Here is a 23,512-nt window from a genome sequence, read left to right on the forward strand (position 1 = left end):
GTGACCTGTTAAGACTCAGCCCAGTCTCATCACTGCCATGAGACAGAGCACTGACACCCAAGGACACCTTCTGTCTCTTGGACGTCGGCGGCTCTGACAAAGCGGCCCATGACTGAGAATGGGATAGCTTGTCACATATCGCCACCACCCAGCTATCTTGCTAACATCCTCCTGCTACCTTCTCAGTCTCTGTCTCTGCCTCTCCCTGCCAAAGCAGAAAGCTGAACATTAGCACTTGGGCCTGAAGACTTTAAATCCTAGTTCCCGAGCAGAGTAGGAGGTGGAGGGAAAGAAGGATTAGAGAGAAGTGTCTCTGATGTTATTTAATCTCACCGTCCAGGGAGTGAGCGAGCCGGCGCACTCCCAGTGCACATTATCAACCTCTGATGACCAGTGAGGGCGGGTGAGGGGGAGAACGGGCGCCTTAGATGCCACATTGCCACCAACACTGCTGCTGCAGAGCACTTCAAGCCATCTTCCAGGCCGTCCCTAAACAGTCAGCAGCTCAATTTGGGTGATGGCAAGCGTGCTCAGTCAGGGGAGAAGTCAGTCCCGGATGATTTCCTCCTTTTTCTGCTCGTTCTCCTCTGCACTGACACCCCTCTTCCCCCATCTCAGCTATCGTCCAAATGCGCCTATGTCCTCCCTTTGCCTCCCGCTGCCTGCCCCCCACCCACCTCCGCAGCATTCCTATTCCCGCGCCCTACCTACCCCAGAAACCAAAAGACCCGGCAATCATTCAGTCGCTCAAGTTATCTCAGGAGCCTGTCTCGCTTCGCCTCCCCCCCTCCAACCTCCCCATCCTCCCTTCTTCTACTTCCCTGCATCCCTCCACCCCTGTGCCCCCCCAGTGCATTCCAGCATGACAAACCACATGGGATTTCACTAGTCCTTTAAAGTCTGCTGCCTCTGGGAACCACTCTTCTTCATGCAACATTTTAGTATTCTAGGGAATACGTGACCAGGGAGGCAACCAATGCAGTTATATGTCTCCCATCTCCTCCAGGTTGTTATTTCTGTTGAGGCTTTAAAAACAGGCAAGAAAGGTAATACTTATCAGGTGATCAAAAGTGATTACTGATTTTTCCCTTTTTTATATATGTTTGTATATCGGGGCATTTATTTTTCTCTCTGTCCATGGTTTCTGCACAAAAACGGTTCTACCAGCATTTCTTTTACTGAAGTCATTTTTTTTTATTTTAACACATAAAAGCATCACAACAACAATATACAAATTCTTAGTAATCTTTAAAACCAAAACACATTTACACATGCAACAATAGGGTTTAAGACAATGAGTAACTTATTGAATAATCGTGTTTTTGGAATGTCTCAACATTATTTTGCTGGAGGGACTGCTGTTTACGCTGAAGGAGGAGTTTCATCGATCTCTTCTCTCCAGAACAACATCTGGCATGTCAAATATGTGTAGTGGTCTGTAATTAATTCAAAATTTGAATGTTTTCAACATGACCTACAACTCTTTACTGGCATTACTTTCTACCTTTTTGACAGTTACAACCTTTAGTGATCCAAACTGAAAGGAGAAAAAGAAAAAGACACAATGACCTATGTAGTTCTGTAAGGGAAAAAAAAGGATTTTCTTTGAGAATATGACCCCTCAGACAGCAGTCTGACTCAAACATCTGGCGCTGCCACAATCAAATGACGCCCAATTAGAGCTTAAAGAAGTGTAGCTCACCACACAGGACAATGTGGGCCGTTCTGCTCTATGTCCACTCAAACCAGGAAGCACATCAACAAACCCATCACGGGAGCGCTGCTGCTATCGTTCGCAAACATATCACACTGCCAGCAATGGTCTAAACATGAGCATGTGGATTGCAGATTACATTAAAAAAGAACAAAAAACTGAATAGGACTCAGTTTGATATAATAATTGAAGTAAAAAATATATATAAAAGGTTGAAGAATAATCACAAGAATAGATTATTGCTCCGCGGTGAAGTGTGTTGGGTTTGTATATCCTCGATCCTTGTGGCCTCTTCCTGTTTGATGGATTCAGGGTGACTGTATGATTGTCTGTTTGAGTCCTTTACACAGGATTGGCTGTGAACCTACAGCCACGACACTGAAAACACATTCATAGACACCAAAAATATACATTATGATACTGTCAAAAGGTACAATAATTACACAGAAAAGGAAATTACAGAGTTAAAACAACACCATTATGTTATCTTTTATCTTTTTGTCTGTCCACGTTTTCTTCTTTCATCCTCTCCAAATGTTTCGGGCGTGATGGGTTCTGTGAACCCATGAAGTGCTCCTGGCAGAGAGTCAAGAGTCCCACCTGCCCTCCTAACTGGTGGATGGGGTGGCCACGGCTTTCTTTCTAAAAGAACCACCGAAAAGCTTCGCCGTTGTTGACCGGCGTCCTCTGTGGGAGACAAAATGTGAAGGACACATTTTATTTCACAGGTTTCATGGTGATGTCACTGGCAACCTCTTGAAAATAAAACAAAACAAAATTCACGTTCAAAAATCACAGATGGCAATAACCCGCAATGTAAGGAGCAGTTGGGTAGAATTGGCTAGAAACAGCATGGACATTAAGTAAAGTAAAAATCCCAGAAGGGCACTTAAAATGGCCAGAAAGCACAACCACCAAATCAAGTATTTCATCAAAGAGCCAGCCAAGGTGATTACATCCACGTCCCACCCACACCCAAATAATCATTACGCTGTATGAAATATTCAATACAAATTCCCAAGAAGCAACAATGAGGCATTTAATTACTGTGAGCTCTAGCCGCAGTGAGGGGGAACAGTGCATCGTTTCAATTTGAGCCCGCGCCAGCAGCCGCCCCTCCTTCTTCTCCCCGAAACCTCTACGCCAGAGTGACAGCCTCTTCTTTCCGAAACTCATTTGGAAGTCAGAGACATAAAATACTGGAGTCTCCAACCAATCCCCATGACCAATTAGCACATTTTTTTTGATTTTTTTTCCCCCTGTTGACGGGGGAAATGGTGCATAATCACAACTAAAATCACTTTAGTCTGAGTGGAGAGCAATTTGACATTTTAATACCAAGTGTCATTGGCAGCTTCTTAAAGGCATGCTGATGAGTATGTTAGCACCAGACAGGCGCATGCTCTCAAGCTTATACCGGTTATTGACCACATGTAAAACCTACAGTGTACAACGGGCGCTGATAATAGTTTATATTTAAATTGTATTACCCAAAAGGATTCCAACCATTTGTAATTATTAATTGTCTGGCATCATGATACAAAACACTGTTTTTTTCCCTTTTTTCGATAAACAATGAATTTGCCTGATAATTGCTGCAGGAGGAGTAACATTTATGCAGTCAATGCAGTAGGCGGGATTAATGCTGTTGTTATTTGTCATGCAGTGCATTGCAAAATGGATATTTAAGCAGCCTAAATTAGCTTGTTTTCTCCACCAAAGAGGCTGCTCAGTGACAAGTGGAGTAACAAGCTGAACAGCTTTTACTTCACTTAACTTATTAAACTAAAACCAAAGCCAGTGTGTTTACATTGACTTTTAATGTCATTAGACACTGCATGCATATGCTGGTCTGTAGTGATTTTTCATTCAAGAAAACTCCAGTTGCACTAGTATCAGACTGAAGAACAAGTGCAATACATTGGCAATTTGTTTCATATCAGAATAAACAAGAAATTACATCATTTAAATGTGTGTAGAGTGCACTGTGCAACATTATGTGTAACAATAGATTTCTTAATTATCAGATATTAGTCCCCATATATGCAGGGAGGTCACCTGAGCCCACACTTGTGGTTTCTTTTCATACCTAAATTCTGAAAATGTGATAGTACTTGCACCAGTTCTTCCAGAACTGAAGGGGGCTGCATAACGCACAAGAAAAACTACATGTGGAACAAAGAGTTAATCTCCAAGTTGGTTTGGTTTGGTTTTGGTTCAACCTGATAATATCTGAAGTGTTATAGTCCCTATATTATCCTGAAATACACATTTCCATGTTGTTTGAGACCACTGTTGTGAAATCAGCGATACATTGTAGGCTAAAATGTTAGCAATAGCTAAAGTGATTTACATGCATAAGCTAACGTACAGAATCGATACCTTGTAGTAAAAGTAGCATGCTACTTGACAACCACCCTCATTTTTCCAGTGTTCTGTCAATAAAATGTAATCATAACATTTTAAAAATAAACTGTCTCCCACCACAATGTCAGTGATTTAAAACGACTTTATAATAAAGGATTTTATGTTTAAGTACAGGAGATAATCATTTTGTTTTGGTATGAATTTGGTATTGTGAATCATGTACTTCCATTGGTACTCACTGCTAATTTACTGTACTGTATTGTGACATCCTTTTTATATGTATGTGTACAATGTGTGTCCAGCACGAATTATAGCCTTTTCACTTTCAAGTAACCAAAACTATTACTTGACTGACATCAATGAGAAGGTCATAAGCCCAACTTTTTAACTAGTGCTTACGATGGCTACACTGACACTGCGATAAGGACTTTAATGTCTTCTGCTATCACAAGTTTAGAATTAAAAGACAAACTTTATTTAGAAACCCACATAAATAATCTTTATAATGAAAAAAGAATAAACATGCCATAAACAGATGAGTCTGCAAACCCATCATCTGATGAGGCTTTTCAGAGCCACCTATGTTATTAAATTAACGTTTATTTATATAGCGACAAATAACTCGAGGTGATTGCAAATGTGCTCTGGTTTTTCTTGAGACATGTCTGGCACAAGGCCTTTTAAACAATTTACAGAGTAAGGTACAGATATATTTCCTTTGGGCAAACACATTGCAGTATTGGTACCAAACTTAATAGTAAGAAACCTCTGACCGGCATATAGAGAATAGCCATCTGCCCTGACTGGCTGGGGTGAGAACTAATGGATTAACACCAGTGCAACACATCTCTGGGCTCTCATTCACACTAGCTGTGGATCACAAATATTCACTCATCAGGTGTAATGCAGTAGATGTGGCTTTTCCTACATTTTAGGATATTCTTCCTGTGATCTCCTAAACAGAGTCAGCTGTACAGGTACTGGCTCATCACCCCACCTGATTTGGATGCATGCATTCCTCGTCTGTAGCAACCATTTACCATTTTTTCACACCACATTAAGCAATTACTATTATCCTTCTGAGTGAGTAATGGTGGAACCCAGAGCAGCAGGATACCATCATCACCAATTTAAACGTGGAGGAAATGAAATGCGATCATGTTTTTAAGGGTCAAGATGTGTTCACACATCTAGTTTTTTTTACCTAATTGCCACGAGCTGATTGTTGTATCGCTGCAGTCCATTAATTGCACTTTTTCATTTTTTGAAAGCAGTTTTGCTGTTTCTAAAAATGCATGTTTTTTATGTGATTTTTGTTTCAAAATGTATTTTTAGAGAACAATGAAAGGCTTAATCAAAGTTATGCTGAGCATAAAAGTCCCCTGGAAAATATAGTAGAAAATCAATTTAGTGTTTATTTACTTCATATTGGGATTCTGCGCAATGTGAACATAGGTTCAACATTTGAGAGTATAAATGATTGCTTTTCTAAACCATTCCCTTGAAAAAAAATCCAAAAAGACAAGACATAAACACTTCTCAGTTATTAGTACTTTTCCTAGTTTTCTTGATATGAACATTCATCACTTACAGCCAATGTTTTGCTTTAAATTTCCATTTGAGACAAAAGGATGGAAGCAAAGAACTTAATTTTTGTGGCTTGCAGTGTAACATCTGAGTGGACAAAAAGAATATCACACTGCTATATAAATGCCAAATCACTTACCAAAACTTACACGAGTATTAACCCTCGGTTAATACTCAACACTTAGTACCATTTTTATATAAAAAAGATAAAAATGTAAAAAAAAAAAAAAAAGTATATATTTTAAGATTCTCTTCGGTAAAGCAAACATACATAAAAACAAAAGCGCCGTAGTGCCGTGCTTTAGGCCTTATGTTTCCATTGATAATCAGAGTTGGTAAAGTTCGTTGCTAGTGTTTCTGTCTAGTAGTTCGTAGACTTTTCTCAGCTTCAATCTGGACTTTAAGAAAAACAACACCTTTTAGACACAAATAATTGTTATGGCTTCATTAGCTTAATGACAACTTAGCAGATCGCTTATGTGGCTGTCGGCTAATTGCTAACAGCTGTCGTATCACCAGACTTTAACAACAAACACAGATCTCTGTGACTCGACTGGACAATATCAACATTTCTTTCAGAGGACTGAACAAACTTTACAATGCTGTGGATGTTGTGAACACATCTGCGCATCCACAGGAGGACATTCATGTCCTGTTCTTTCTCTTTGCCTATACTGTGATGCTCTTGGAGCTGAAGAAAAGACGAGAGGTGAGAATGTTTATCTTGATCCATATTCTCACATTGATTAATCCCTGGTGGAAGTGCGGCTCACCAGAGACAATAATGACCCTAATCTGGGCACTCGGCATGTCTCTGTTTTGTTAAGTTCCCACGTTATCGATCCAGTTGGGCTCTCGAGTGCTGCTTGGATTCCCTCCCAGGTCTCCGTGCCTCGGCACACTGCTGTGACCAGGCACAAAGAAGGCTCAATTAGTACAGCTCTGTGTCATCTGGTCCCCCACCTGCATGTGCCTTCAAAGTCGACTGGCAGGAAGAGCTGGGGGGGACGACACAAGAATACGGAGACAAGCGAAAGAGAGGGCGATAAAGACAGGGTGAGGAGAAGGTACGAGCTGATAGTGCTACACCAGGGACAAGGGAGCAACGCCAAGGTTTCACCTCAAATCAAGACGCTGTGGCAGCAGCTCAGCTCGCATCAACGCTGCTGCCTCTGCAGCAGAGCATACATAACAACCTGGCTGCAACGACAGACTGAAGGGAAAGACAATTTCCCGCTCCGGCAATGAATGCACACAACAGAGTATTGAACTGGCTGAAGGAGGAGGAAGACATTTCTCCAGACCTCAAATTAACCCCACCACACCAGCACAGTAGGCAGGGTATTCTGACTGTCTGCTGGTGGCTTTGGGTGATAACAACACAGTAAAACTGACATGTAGTGGAATAATTCTCTGCTGATTCTGGTGAGGCAGTGTAAGGTCTCAGGGCAGCATGTGATCTTAACTGGACCTGGCAGGCGCAGTAAACGTTGAAGCCACATCGTCAGCTGATTAAAACAAGGTGGTGGAAATCAAACCAGTTGGACCAAACCAAGCCGAACTCCGACCTCTGCAGAGCCACATGCGTGCAAAGGTGACAAAAACCTCCATCCGGAATCTTAAAAATCCAGGATCCCTATCTTTTCCACACAAATACTGGAAACGCACAAATACTCCCCCCACCCCCAAGCCCACCCCTGCGCTGCTCCTCCTCTCCCCTGCAGCCTTGGCGTCACACTGAGCTGGGGGCAGAGATAAACCACTCAAGACGATGAGGATGATAATGGCAGACGCCACAGCGCCTCAAAATTCAATCAGCGCCCAGACGTCAATGCGGATGAGTGTAAAAGTGAAATATGCTCGCCGGCGTGTGTTAAAAGACGCCACACAGGGCTCGCAGAAACAACAACAGGAGATGAAGAGGGCAATGGGGGGGGGGGGGGGGGGGGAGCAAGAGGAGGGGAGAGAGATAGTGAAAGAAAGAAAGAAAGAAAGAAAGAAAGAGGAGAAGAGGAGAGAGAAAAATTAAAATAATGTGTCTTTACTGCTCTGCTTCCGAGCACTATTCCACTGGCATTCTGAGCAGCCCTACTTTAACCACAGACTGTGAATAAATTACCCTTTTGAACTCGGGGTGATTGCAAATGTGCCCCGGTTTCTCTTGAGACATGTCTGGCACTAACCCTCAGCTCTCTGCTCCCAGCCAGCCTTGTCACAGAGGCCCCCCCTGCCCCGCCACCACCACGACCGCTTCACTCCTCTCACTCCCACCAACACACATTCAAGGCTCACACACACACAAGCGCGCGCAACATCATAAAAGTTTTAATTCACCGCAATTACGGGTGGATTTTTTTTTTCTCCAACTATAAACTCGCCTTCCCGCCCTCACTTTTTCTTTCTAGGAAATCTCAAGAATCTGCTTGTACTCTACAGATGACAGAGCAGAGAACAAGAAAGATTTTAAAAAAGGCAGGGAGAGAAAAATCAGAGAAGAGGTAGAATGAATAGAAAGGGGGAAGTGAGATGGAGATATGTGGGAGACAGAAAGACAGAGCGGAAGAGGGAATTTCAGGTAGAGGCATCGGGCAGGTTGTGGGAGTGTGCTGATGTGTTTCCAAATGCTCATTATAACACATCAGCACACGCCCATATGTTACCCTGACAATACCCATTATTTATTAAGATACGGGCCGGGAACCAGGCCGTACTTCATGACCACAATCCTTTGCATGGAGCTCTAACAGGCTGCAAACAAAACATACACAAATATACAAACTTTTCTTAATTCTGCTTTATTTTTCCTTCACACTGACTTTTCAGATCCATTCAGATGTATAATTGCAAACACTCGTCTTTCTCATGCCTACAAACACCTCGCACCTAATACATCTAACACCTCCAAACTACAGTCAGAAAAAACAAACCTTTCAAAATAAAACAACAGTCTGCCTTGATTATTTTAACCCCAGTAGTGAGGTGGGCTAAAAGCAAAAGAAATGTCCTTTCATCAGAGTCGAGGAAGGACGACTTTGAGATCCATCCAAAACACTCAGAACCATCTCCAGGCTGGGTGGTGGTGGTGATGTTGGTGGGGTTTTAGGAATCCAGTCAGCCTTAACTGATGTGTTATATATTGCCTGTCACTTTATTCTGGAGAAATATTGGGGCGTTGCCAAGCTCAGACCTGGAAGGTATAGCAATCCATCACCTGCAACGTTACCGCTGTTAGGAAGGTGGGGGCTGAAATCTCATCTTAGGGCTTGTAGCCAATATTCTAGCCACCCAGTGCTGCTTATAAAAACTACCTCTCCAAGGCCGCTATTACGGACAGACCACTCATCTAGGTATCCACACACCGCTGCGCCCGGTGCCGCATCGCCACGCCGCAACATGAGCAGACACAGAGCTTAGACCTCAAATATTGCAAATACTTTCTTATATTCAGCATCGGCGGCAATAAGTAGAGAAGTTGGGACTATAATAAAATAACATGAATAATGTGAATACATCACGCATAAATCTGGGTTTTGCAGATGTTGTTCAATAAGTTACATCAAAACATAATATTTTAATGCAGGCTAGGAAATACCCTTATTTTTGTTCAGGATGTTAAGCTGTCATTTCAGCTGTCATTGTTTTATGAATTTTGCGTATATGTTTGGTTATATGACTATCATAGGACCATACAGGTGCAAATTAACCCTTGAGCGGGGACCTTTATATTGATGCACCAACAGAAGAAAAGGTTAACTGTGAATTCTGTGGTATGCTGTCCCCACCTGCAGACGTTTATCAAAAAATGTTTCTGGTCACAGAGATTTCAGCGCTATAGTTTATGTGATTATACAAGGAGGGCTCAAAATTAGAGATAGAAGCAAATGAAGTAGAATGGTATAACCTTTTTCCCTCTCTAAACAGCATATGTTTTCAGTTGACCCTACTCAAATATGCTCATGGCACACAGACAAGAACCAGAGTACACCAGAATGGTGATAGCACTCCAACACAGAAATGCGGCTACAATCTTTTAAGTCAAGGTCCAGCCTTGCACTAGGCATCCATTCGAGCAAATCAGGCTAAGTGTATTGCGGATGTTTGTGAGTAATGAGGAATTTGGGAGTTTTTCGCTGACTAGGCGTGTATGGACTGGGGGCAAAAGGGGGGCGATGGAGGGGGATGTATGATGGTGTGCTTAAGAGCTGTGCCTGCAGGAGGCGGGGTGGTCACAGGGGGGAGATTAGGCTGAGGGGCAGCGAAGGAAAACCAAATCCATCTCCATCTCAGAAACATCCTAAAGCAGATTACTTACTTCAGTGGGAGAGGAAGAGAGGGATGAAAAAGAAGGAGCGGCGCAGAGGAGCATGAGATGGATGAGGAAGCAGGGAAAGAGAGAGAGCAATTAGCATAGATGCAATTCTGGCACAGTCCTCTGACTTGATATTTGACCTTCTGCGCGAGTCTTGCCAAATATGGCCCGGGAAGCACAGACGGACCATATGGCAAAGTGCTGCTGGAGGCTGAGTGCAGTGTGACTCCAAACCTCCGTATGCTAATGGGCGAATGTAATTACAGTGCAGTATTCCTGTAGGATGTATATTTTACGAGCCCTCCATAGGAGTGGATTTTCTGAGAGACGGGCCAGGCCTCAGTGGCTTCAGGAAATAAACAACAGAAAAACGCCTTTCTTTTATCAAACTGCGAAGGAGCCATTGAGTGGACAGCGAAATGGAACAGGCCCACCGCTCCCGAGGCGGCACAGCGATGTGTCTCTTTACGAGGAAGTCAGTGTATGTTGATGAAAATGAAAAACGCCCACAGTCAAACAGGTAAATCGAAGGAGAGTTTGCGGAACTTGAGACTGCGGCTCTCCTCTGAAAGCTCCCCAGTCAGCGATGTCACGGCAGATGTTTTCAATCAGCTGCCAACGGCAAAACACCTGCTGAGCCAGTGACGTCGCTGACGGAGGCTCGACTGGAAGCGCAGGATGCTTCAAACGATGCAAACCAGAGATGGTAGTGAAGCAAAGAAACTCTGATTTCGCCCTTTAAATCTTGAGATGTTAGTCAACTTTGGATACAGAAACAGAACTCAAGCACTTCCTTCATTCTCACAAGATATGTGAGAATGAAGGAAGCAATGTGAAGTGCACAGTGGAGAATTTACATTTTTTTCCCGTGCCTTCTTTTGAAACGGGCAGTTAGAAACAGCTGTGAAATATGGTAAGAGAGATACAACTTGAGTTTTCTTTAAGTGGGTGTTCAGCCTTAAGTTTAATGGAATCACATGCCTTCAATAATTAATAAATATCTTTGGATGTACTAGTATCCATAGCTTATATAAACATAGAGGATCTAAGGTTTTGATACACTATTTGATAGTGTATGAAAATCAAATAACTACCTTGACTTTTAAAGGATAAGCCAGCTGTAAATGACAATTTATGTCTTTTTTGCTAATAGTTCTACTTTTTTTAAAAATTAGTATAACAAGGACATGTTTAAATTTACCGTATATGTTTGTAAATGTTCATATACAGTATTTATTGTGTTTTAAAAATACAATCGCAAATGTTCAACTCATTTCACCTGTTTTTCCCTTTAAAATGTCCTCCTGCCAATCAATGGCAAAACAACAGATGGGAAGTGTTGAATTTCAATATTTACCAAAACGTCAATCTCTCCCTAGCCTTAAGAGAGTGGCTGGATGTGCTTCTGCTGCTCTGCTCACGAGCTTCTCATGCTACACCTTGTGAGTAGACGTATCTCTAAAATCACACGAGACGCAGTACGAAAACTTCAGTGTCAAAAACTGCGGATTGGTGGCATTTTTAAATATTCAAATAGTGGTTGTGCTATTTAAAAAAACTGAACTGTTTGACGATTCTTGTTTCCAGTGACTGCTTTTCCGTCATTTTGTCCTCATATATCGACAAATATTTTCAATATTTGTCACAATCCAATGTTTGATTTAAGTTTTTTTCATTATTTTGAGCAGTATATAGCTATCTGTTAGTGTTCACGCTCAATGACCACTTCATTAGGTACACCTGTTCAGCTGCTCATTAACACAAATATATAGTTAGCCAATCACATGGCAGCAACTCAGTGCATTTAGCCATGTTGACATGGTCAAGATGACTTTCTGAAGGTCAAACTGAGCAACAAGATGAAGAAATGTGGTACGGCTGTTTGGGCCAGATGGGCTGGTGTGAATATTTCAGAATCTGCTGATCTTCAGGGATTTTTCCATACAAACATTTCAAAGGGTTACAGAAAATGGGCCAATCAAGAGAAAATATCCAGTGAACGGCAGTTCTCAGACTGAAAATACCTTGTTGATGCCAGAACACACAGGTGAATGGCCAGACTGCTTCAAGCTGAAGCCACTGGTAACTCAAATAGCTATTTGTTACAGCTGAGGTATGCAGAAGAGCATTTATGAACGCACAACCCATCAAAACTTAAAAAAAGAGCACACCTGGGGTCACTCCTGTGCAAAAATATGGATGATAGGGTCTGAATCTGCACCCCTTAAGACCAGAGTGTACCCATCTTCTAATGGCTGTTTTCAACGCGCTGTGTCAAGAAGCTCAAATGATCACAAACTAGTTTCTTGAACATGACAATAGGTTCACTTTACTCAAATGACCTCCACAGTCACCTCTGTTGGATCTCAATCCAACAGAGCACCTTTGTGATTTGGTGGAACAGCAGATTTGGATCATGGATGTACAGCCAACAAATCTGCAGCAACTGCGATGCAATTATTTCTTGTTGAATCCATGCTACGAGGAATTAAGATATTTCTGGTAGTAATGCACTTAGAAGTTATTTGATGACGACTATTAAACAATAAAAAGAGTTCAGACCATTAAAACATGAAAAGTGTGTTGAAATTAGATGCTGATACAGTCATGAAAGTGTTGCATGGCATCAACAAAGCAATGAATCAAAATGGGGCCCAGTGCTGATGTAACCATGTAAAGCTAGCATGCCCCAACCAGGCATAATCATTTGAGAGCAGCGTGCTTGGTGGTGTTGGGCGTGAGCTTTGAAGAACAGTGAAAAATTTACATCACTCTCAAGAACTTTATTTGATGGCTTGATGCTCAAACACATATCCTGATCCCATTTCTGCACGATATCAAGATTTCATACTTGATGATAAATTTGGTGAAAAAATTGGTGAATCAGTTTTGTGTAAATGCACAGTGGCCCAGTAGTTAGCAATGTTCTTCACATAAAGAAGAGTTTGGATTTGATAGTAAAAAAGATGGATGTAGATGTCGTGATGTCACACACTTTTTTGTGAAGTTCTGGTTTGAAGCCTTGAGAAAAGTATTTTCACCATCACCATCTTGGCTTTTTGTGTACTGACTTGTCAATCGCAAGTTCGTAGACAGTGAACATATGCTAGATATGTCTAACCCTAACACTTTCCCGAGGGAAATTGGGCAGCATTAACCCAATTTCCCTCCTGATGAATATAGTATTATCACTCAATCAATTAATCATGATCTTTCTGAGACTTATAACCAAAATTTACCAAATAAACCTAATGTTTTATATAGTTTGACCTGAAATAGGTGAGCCCATAACAGGAAAGCATTTACAGAGGTCATGTCAGAAAAATTTTTTTCCAACAAACTTGTATAAACTGGAAGCCTTTGCAACCACAGCTATCGCCATCTGATGGCCTTTAAAATGAATGCAGATTTAAGGAACCTCTGCTTTGGTCTCACTTTTCAAACCAAGAGGCAATGTTTATCGTTTATGCTGGTTTGAATCTTCTTACAGTCCAAAGACAGGCAGGCCACATTAACTGGTGATTCTAAATTGGTGTAGATGTGATGAGAGAATAGTTGTCTTTGTGGTAGCTCTGCTGGTGACCTGCCCAGTGTGTAACACACATCTTACCTAATTTCAGCTGGGATGGGCCCCATCCCTACAGGCATATCAAGAAGGATAGGATAAAACAGCATGGTAAGGAGTGAAGAATATAGATGGATGGAGACAGAGCAGTTTCAGCACCAGATTCTTTCAACCTCGATCTCTGAAGGAACAACACAGACTCAGACTCTTTACTTAATCTGATTAGATCAGGCCGACACGTACTGAACCGGACTAAACACACCACACTGTACGACATATATTTGCACACCTACCAGCACCTTATACCTGTTAATATTTCAGAAACACTGGTGTTAATACTTGTGTCTTTTTATGTTTATGCATTTATCTCTTCGTTTTATACAGTTGCTTTGTTGTCTGTTGTGTATATGTGGCTATGACAACTTAATTTCCCTCTGGGATTAATAAAGTTTCTCTGATCAGATCTGTTACTTTAAATGATGGTTAGATATATCCATACTTTTTCATTTCAATTCTTCAATAAGTGCTAGCTTGTGCTAGTTCAGTATTTTCTTCATTCAGACGTCAGCATCGTAGAATATGCAGAATAAGGAAGACGGGCAAAAACTCAGCCTTCAAGCCAAAAATTTAGGTTTGGTATTCTGACGTTGTCCAGTAGCACCTGTTCCATTGCTAAAACGTCTCACGCTACATCACAGAATACATCACACACAATGGACTCATGCTGTGTGAGAGATATCTAGGGCAAAACGGGAGCAACTTTATGCTGCTGAAATATTTCTCAGATGCTGTGCCTCTTCCCTTCATCGTGCATTGAAAATCCATGCCCACACAGACGGAGGCTAAGCCAGCCCTCTGAGAAAAACTCCGCGCAAAAAACGAGGGCTCACCTTAAGGTCAGAGGCTGCATCCGTAGCCAGGATCAACTTCCCGCAGCTATGTATGCTAGCTTCCATTTCAATTAGCTTTACCTTAGCACCCTCGCCCAAGTAAGCCAATTTCATACAGGGCTCCAACAAAGCTAACTCCTGTCTGTGAGCATACCCCTATATATGAGACAGTGAACAGGCTTTCAGGTGCTGCTGAGATTTCAGGAAAACAAAACAAAGAGATGCAGCGGAGAGGTCAATTGAGCTCCAAGACAGGAAATCAGGGCAGTGTGAGAAGCGAGAAGGGCAGGCGCTGAAGGATGGGAGCGGGGGAGGAGGAGAAGATGAACAGGACACGCGTTTTGAGTGTGCAGATACCTGAGGGATCTGGTATGGAAATCCCCAATTTCTCAGCCAAGTTGCAGCCCTTTGAACAGCGAAAGACGTCAGCTAGCACGACGAGAAGCCATGTGGGTGTAACGAAGCGAGGGCTAAGCGAGGCAACATGCTGCCAGTTCTCTGAAATGTTAAATTGAAATGCAAAGTAGGAGCAGGCCTTCTTGTTTTGAGCAGATTTCACAGCATCTGTGTGGGAGCCCTTAAACTTAGAAGGTCCATACGCAGAGCTCTGCATATTTACAGCAAATCAACATAATATTTAGGTTAGGATTAGAAAATACAGACAGCTGAAGATGAATCTTTAATTTTGCTCAGGTAACTGGGAGTCAAATCAATCTGTTCATCAAATTCAGCAAGTAAAAATACATTTCACTTCAGTAAATCAGATTTTTTTTTTAATAATCAGTTGTCGTAAGTAAAATGTACTGCTTATACTTGTAATGTGCTGCTCATGCCTTTTTTTGCTTTTTCTTTTTACACATTTTTAAGCAAGATGTTGGCACCGAGCGAACGTAACTAGTACAGCGTCAAAAAAGTCAACACATGAAAAGTTACTGTTATTTTAAAATGTGTCCAAAAACCAACAAGAGGTGATCAAAGGATTTGAAGTGAATAGTAAAGAAAGTTCCTTTTGCTTTGTCTGTGGAAAATTTCAGGTTGACATTAGTGCGAACTGATCTGCATTAGAAATATCCAGACGACAACAACAACAACAGCCACAAAAATGTGTGTATTAGTTTGAAATTTTTTCAGATTAAAGAACTGTGACAGCAGAGCTTTGGAACGGCTTTGATTCGTGCTTCCTCCAAACAAAAGTGAATGAGGAAAAAAAACAAGACAAGGTAAGATAATTTCAAATGGTGATCATAGCACGCATGAAGGCCTGCTATTACAAAAAAACCAGGGAACAGTGGTAAGAAGCAAACCCAGCGATGTACTTCTTCTCCATTCAGTCACGTTATTGCTTGTGAAAAAGCTAGAAAGCAGAAAACAAGCTTCGGTTTGGCGCGTTCAACCAACCACAGACAAAGGGGTTGCATTTCTGTGGTTGTTCCCTCTACATAACTGTATGCAGGACATTTACATTTGTTTAAAACCTTCCTCCTCATTACAGCTGAAAGAACCAATCCAATCCTTAATGCACAGGTTTGCACAATGCATGCTTGAGATTTGGGAGTTGAGCCATACCCATCACAGGATTCTCTGCGTGGGCGCGCATAATTCCAACTTAAGAAGTCACACGCCACAAAGGTTGGAAACCGCTGCACTGCTGCATTTATATATACTGCTGAAAAAAAAACAGCGAGGCTGCATGTATAAGAAGACTTAATTTGGTTTAATTGAATTTAGCTGAGACACACATACAATAAAAGTTTGATGGTCTCTGCATGTGGAGAAAACCTCCCTTCTGAGGATTAAAGTCATCTAGTTAAGAGTCCAATGACTAATATTCCACCTGAAGCAAACTAAAATGAGGAATTATATAAGGAAGCTTTAGTTAAAACTGGATTTGTGAAAGTTGACAAAGATAAAAACAAGGCAGATATCATTAGTGGGCAGGTAATAAGTCAGGGCTAATCCAAGCACACTCCCACCGGCTTAGTCATCCCAGCTCCGTGCTGATCAGACGGTGCAACTGGTCACAGTTTGTCAAAATGCAGCTTGCACTCATTTCTCTACTCAACACCACGCCACAGACAGATCTTTTAAGGAGTGACACAAAACCGTCAACAGCTCAATGGTTTATCAGTCATGGAGGACAAAGGGGCTCAGCGGTAAAAAAAAATATCCACCTGATGTCATCAGCAAGTGCATCATAAATCCTATCCTTTGCCTGGGGACTAGAAACTGACTTCACACCTCTGTGACACTCTCTAACCCCAGGGTTTCTGACAAGGAAAAAAACTTGAAATATCTTTCTGGGCACGGTGTCAGATGCTCGGCATGAAATATTCATAATCTGAGAGCAGAGCCACAATAGAGGAGGTGGCAGCATGCGCGGATTTGACTTGCAGAAACTGAGATGCTTAAACCACATTGACCGATTTCTCCCATCACAAGTTGTCACTCACAAATTCACTTTCACGTCAGTTTTTCTCGGATGAATGGCACAAGGCCATCTGTCATTTGATGCCTTTTAACTTATACGCATAAACACTTTAGTGCATCTGTCCAGCTGCATTGCTTTTTTTTTTTTTAACATCCTGGATCCTTATGCTTTAAGCCATACAGCTATACTTGTATAACCTGGACATTCTCAGGTTTGTGTTTTCGGTAGAGAAATCATAAAAGACAAACTCAGCAAACCAAAATGTGAATGTGTCTCAAAACCCCCCACTTACAATTAAACTCAAATACTTCATATTTTTGGATGCGGTTTAAGTTTTGTATACGTCATAAATGTTTACATAAAAAATTTATACGTCATAAATTTTTTTGACGTATAAATTTTTTTAATCTAACAGTGTTAATTAAATAACACTGTTATAAATAAAAGGCGCCGCAGAGCATGAAAAGGTAGCAGTAGCTGGATATGTTATGATACCAGAAATTTAGTAACTCGTTAGAGTTACGACATTCTTGATACCCAATTTGAATAATCACAGAAAGTGTAAAAGTTGGACGTATTTACTGCCACTCAGTGTTTTTGTGTGCCACCACTGGAAGCCTTTGAGGTGAACGTTTACACCAAAACGAGTAACTGAGCCCAAAAACTCGGGAAAGCACCAGAAATCTGGTTTGCAACCACAACTATTTCCATCTGGTGGCCTTCATATAGAAATGCGGGTTCAAGGCACTTCCATGTTAGCGTTAGCATTTAAATAATGTTAGCCATTGGAAATATTTTAGCCTATGGAACATAGCTAATTTAGCTGTACGGTGGCAAATGCACTGCAACTTAATAAAACACTAGCAACTAGAAAAAATGCTTTAAACACACACAAAGCACAGCAGAAGATAAATAAAACAAAACGTTTTTTTTTTAAAATGCCACAAAATCTCACATAAAAACAAATTAAATAAATATATAACTCACACAAGACAAGGGAAGTATTTTATGTGGATACAGTAAGGCGATGGACCATCTACGAAGTTTCAAGCTAACAATAAACGGCTAATACCAAATTTTTATATACAATATCGTATGAATCGTGTTTCTGTCATATTAGTGTCTCCTCAGAAACACTTCTGTTGTGTTTCGTGTGCTTTTGCTGCATTAGAATTTTGGTACTAAAAGGTAAATACCATGCAGTTTCAGTTCTGGTCACATCCGTAGTAGTAGTGCTTCCATTTCTGGAAGTATAGGCCAAATGAGATGGGCATTGTAGAAGAGATCCTTTAAGAAATTTCTTATATGATTTGTTTGACATATAAAGACGCCTTAATGCCCACTCACATCCTGGGCCATCTGACCTCAGGACATGATAGGTTGGGGTTAGGTTTCACAGTGAGCTCACCCGAAACCTTGGCTGATTGTTACCTACACTCATTTTCACACCTTGGCTCGTGTAGAGGATCATTAGGGGGTCCATTGTCCCTCTTGGGGGGACACTCCCACAGGCTTAAAGCTGGGACTCTCCACCATTTGACCCTAGAACTGAAGAAGCTTCTCGGATGAAACGTCCTCAAGCAACTAAAAGAAGTCCGGATGCTTTTGTTTCCAGGCTCCTTAGACGACATTTAAGTGAATTCATATCACTTTCCTTCTTGTCTGTTTACACAGAAAGCATCTGTACTCCAGATGAAATAATTCTTTGCAGGATCTTCATTCACTGGCCTACAAACAAAAACCCCTTGATATCAGGATGGCAACCAAAGCCACGGTGGTAATTAATAAAGGCTGCCTCTTAGTGTCTTATGCCTTTGATGCCAGGAAAGTCAAAATGTTTGATCTACCATGTGTTAGCCATGCTGGACAGATGATAGAACCAAGCCATTTACTGGTTTAAAGATGGCAGTTTATTTTGCATGGATCAGGCCATTGAGGAGTCATTTTTCCTACACGGTCGCTTGTCTTTAGTTTTTGTACCAGGGTAACGTGGTCAATAGCTTTAGTATTTAAATTGTCTACTCTATCCTGAGGAAATGAAGGAACGTTGTATTTGGAATGACAGTGCAGCGTATTCAGAGGGATGATGAACGGATCACAGGGAAGAGATGAAATGGTTAAAGGTTTAGGATGTGAACAGAGCTGATTCACTGACATGTTCTATGAAACCCAAACAAAGTGGACAGCCATAGGGCTCATGTCTGTGTTATTGTCACTTTATATTAAAGTATTAAATAACAATTTTATCATAGCTGATGTTTAGCGATAGCCACTAGATACAGGGACACATACAAGGTAAGCTTACAAGCCTGAGTCTCAGTTAGTGAAAACTGTGTAACAGTATATTCAGTTATGAATAAAGTTTGAGATTTATGGAAACTCAATGCTGTTTTCCTCTATAATACATTTTCATACAAATTCTGACACAAAATTCTTGAAAGCGTCTGGTTTTCTGGAGCTTTGTGCAACTGTGCCAACTACATATAAACTTTAACACCTCTTTGTTACAGCACACTTCTTCTCATACACGACAGTTACATGGCGTGTCTGCGATACTTACTCGTGCATCCTGCACCCACAGGACTGAACAAGTTCCTCATTTATTCTGCAGACTTTCTGTGTCAACAAAAGACAGGTAACGGGTCATGTGATGATGATTAATGCAACTCAAAGAGTGCTTTTATGCTTCAGGCCTACTCTTGTGCATGTTATATCTGACTATGCTGATTGGGTTTGAGCCAAAACACAGTTAACCTGTATCTCAACACTACTTTTTTACACACACAACTTTTACTAGCATATCTGACTGATCAGCACCACACAAAATTGTACACTTAAAATACAGCATGATGCCTCTTTCTGAAAAAGAATGAGATTTTATATGAAGCTGGTTATAAGAAGAAAGTAACCGTGATCAATGCGACATGCTAGACATCTCACACTGAAATCTCCTGAATGAGTCCTTCATCTGATTCAAGCAAAGCTCCACTGGCTTTTTTTTATTGTGGCGGTGCCACATAATTTTACAATGTCACAGGCTACCATCATCACCTATGTCCTTGCCATCATTTTATATATGTCTGTAAAGTCACAGTGGATAACAGCGGATTGAATCAACCTTTCAACTTGTCAGTGCTGCAGCTCTTTCAGCCTCAAAAAAAAAGAAAAAAAAGTGAAGGGACAGGTTTAGGCTACTCTGCTGCAAGAAGGTCTTTGGTCATAAAAGTCATAAAGACTTTTTTTTGCAGAAATATTAGATCTTTATTCCTTCTGCACACATCCTCAATTGTTTAAATTGCTAGCTTTGACTTAGATTTATTTCAAGGTGCTTAATTTGGATTTAAATGACAAAAAGGTCAAAGTCAGTATGAAACCGTGACATTGGCCAGAACTGCACTACGACTGAAATGTTTAATGAATGAAATAAAATGAAGAGTATAGGCGAGTGATTAAAGTGATTAAATGTGGTGAGGTTTGTTTTTTGTCAGAAGGTAGCCACTAAGTTAGAACTTCTGTTCCAGTCCACAAATGATCATTTTCCTGTGTAGTTCACTCTCCTTATAAGGACAATGTAATAATACAGCTACCTATTACATGTTTGATATAACCACAAAGAAGCTGGTTATAGGTATTGAGGAATAGCTCACTGGAACAGAGGAACAGCATGTCTAATCGTTCATTTTATCCACTGAATCAGGGCATTATGCAAAAAAAAAAAAGAAAAAAGTCAAGAACACGGCATCATAATAACACGTTGTTGCTCTCTGCTCAGTGAAGTCCCCTGATGCAATTACTGAAGACTTTTTCTCTCACACTTTTTGGTACACGCTCTCAGTAATGACGAGATACCTTTTAACTTCTCAGCTAGAGTCATCATCAATAATGTATTCTCATCTGTTTAAAATTTAAAGTGCCACACATTAACGTCCTCCAGCACCTGCTCTTTCACGCTGTCCACCCTCTGCTGAGCCGCTGTTTTACCCCCATCCTCGTCTCCCTCTCTCTCTCTCTTTCTCTCGCTCTCCTCTCACTATAATAAAGACAATGACAACGACTTCTCTTTTACCGCCGAACTAGGGATGTTAAATCAAGCAGGGGCAGAGGAGGCGACAGACCACATAATGTAAGGGCATCGTCCGGACGCCTCCAATTACGCTTTGGCCTTAATTGGTGACAGTGGCAGCGGCGATGAATTCTTTAACAGTCTTGTGCGGTTGTGCCTTTCCGCGCGCAGCGAAGACCTGAGGAGGACAGCTACTCTCTGCAAATGGAAGCTGACAGAAAAGCCACATGGCACAACCAATCTTGGGGAAAAAGGGCATGACAATGACTAAAGGGGCCCGGGCTCTTAAGTAGCTGAGGGTACCTTGCAGGAAAGATGTGTATAATTAAGCGGTCTGCGTTGTGGTTCAGATGGCAAAATCCCATTGTCTTGACAGGAGCTTACTGTTGCCCTTTAGGTGGAGATGCGCAGCAGCGTACGGTCTCATTTTTCCTTCCCTTTTTTTTCTTTCGCACCCCCCCCCCCTTAGACCTCTGCGACCAAATTAATCTGCAGTTTTAAAGCTTGAATAAATCCAGTAAGTTAGAGATCTGCAGATCTAAAGGCTGCGCGTCCCTCGGGCTTTTTCTTTCTATGCTTTTTTTTTTTTTTTAAATTTCATTCCCTCCTTTCCTTTGCCCATGGAGATTGACTGGAAGCACTCGGTGTTATCTCCAGGGAGGCAAAGGTTGGTGGGAGGGGGGTGAAGGCCACAGATTTGTCCTTATCTATTCTGAGGACACCTAAAACAAATTAGACCTGGCTACCGTTGCTTATTTGGCTCCCGCACTCTCATTAAGGGGCTGAATCCAAGCTATTTTACTCAAGGTCCTGCTTCCTACCATTTCGGGCCTTGTCTTTTATCACAATAGTAAAGGTTTCCAGGCAGCCATGCCACCTTTTCATCTCACCCATTTCATGTAGTCGTATCAACACAGCACAAAGAACAGAAGGAGGGAGGGAGCGAGGGAGCGAGCGAGCGAACATCTCTGTACGCTGGGATGCTGTTTTCCTGCACATGACTTGATGCTGCCCTTTGACATTTGTTAATTGAAAGAGGAATCTGTTCAGCGGGACTTGGCTTTGTCCTTTCCTGCTTTTTTTTTCTCCAGTGTTATGTTGCTATTAAAATAGCAGCCTCTCAGGATGTTATTTCAAGTAGATTTCTTTGTCATTACTATTTTATTAATATAAAAAACAAAACCTACAGAAGCACTCTTTAAGTAAAATTGTTCCTGCCGGTATACTTCCTGCTGAAGCTGAACTTCCATTTGGAATTAAAAGGAAGTTTCTGTTGAATTATATATTTGCAGAAGGCATGGTAGGCATTAAATCACCGATTTACAGTCTTTAATAGTGAGAGTCATCGGGAAAAAAACATACATTATAAATGCAGTGTCAACAATTATGTAAAATTCAACAGCTGAATTTGTAGCATAGCTAGAATATCTCGCAGGAACTGGTCAGGATGGTCAGGATTCAGCCTGGATTGCTTCACCGTCTAGTGCCATGCTATGTATAATAAAATCTATGACAACTGAACTGATAAATTATAAAGTGTAAGGACAGAGTCCAAAGATTTCTCAGAAAAATAAATGTTTTAAAGCTTTTCTGAGACACATTCAGTTCACACGCAGAATTGTTTATGAACATCCACATGATCATGAACAGAAGCACCAACGATTCCCAATAAACTGAATGTATTTAGATCTTTGAACCACTTGTTGTACGCCACCTTAGAGATAATATTTCTCAAACATGGGCTCAGTGCTCTGACATAAACCCGAAGGGTTAAAATAAATGGAAAGCAAACAGAAAACACCAAAATATACACAACATATGTGTAAACATAATATTCTAGTAGTAAGTAATATAAGATGTGATTTTGGCCTTTATTTGACACCCGCGCCTCTGCAGCACCTTTGGTTTGGGTTGACAGTCTAAGCAGGTGAGTCATAGCAGCATCCTGGTAACATAATGGTAATTTTGAGAACTATTAGCAGAAAGATGAGGCTATGTTCACCACAAGGCCAAACGCTGTATTTGGGGGGGTGGGGAGTAAGCATAACTACAAAGAGTGAAATTGATACATACGTATACATTTTTACGTACTTTAATTGTTTTGTTCGGTGCAGCACAGTTTGTACTGTATCTTCACTGGCAAACATTAAGAAATTTAAAATAAGACTATGCAGAAATAAGAGCTGGAGTGAGGCAGACAGGTGAGGTAAACAGAGGTGAAGATGCAGCTTACCCTCATACAAGTATAGCATTTGAAAGTTAATGAAGGACCTCTGAGCCATCTGAGCTAAAGCTATGCAAAGGTAACTGCTCAGGAAATGTTAGGTTAGATGAGATTCCTCTGCCAGACTAATCCATCCTGGAGCCTGAGAGCAGCACAGAGACGGAGCAGACAGAGAGCAGAATCTGCTGCAGAACAGCACAGCGGTGACAGAGGGCAATTCTCTAGGGCCTTGCATTAGCGCGCTAAATTAAAGGGGGTATTAGATTAAATTGGCTCTCCGATTTCAGGGGTGTGAGTAAAATTCTGATTTGCATTTCCACCGCTGCTTAAGATATAATTAGTTCAGGGTGATTCCCATGTGGAAA

The 23,512-nt window shown here is 41.3% G+C and overlaps 1 protein-coding gene across 2 annotated transcripts in view; it reads right to left on the reverse strand.

Moving 5' to 3' along the window:
- Positions 1-1,184: 1,184 nt before the first annotated feature.
- cxxc4 (CXXC finger 4) overlaps positions 1,185-23,512 on the reverse strand; it is a 28,331-nt gene continuing 6,003 nt past the window's right edge. For both annotated transcript variants that reach the window (XM_026171203.1, XM_026171204.1), the window contains exon 3: positions 1,185-2,401. In XM_026171203.1, coding sequence (XP_026026988.1) covers positions 2,357-2,401 — 45 coding nt within the window. In that variant the 3' untranslated portion in view covers positions 1,185-2,356. The remainder of the gene's footprint in view (positions 2,402-23,512) is intronic.

Source organism: Astatotilapia calliptera, chromosome 6, assembly GCF_900246225.1.
Source record: "Astatotilapia calliptera chromosome 6, fAstCal1.2, whole genome shotgun sequence".
Taxonomy (NCBI): domain Eukaryota; kingdom Metazoa; phylum Chordata; class Actinopteri; order Cichliformes; family Cichlidae; genus Astatotilapia; species Astatotilapia calliptera.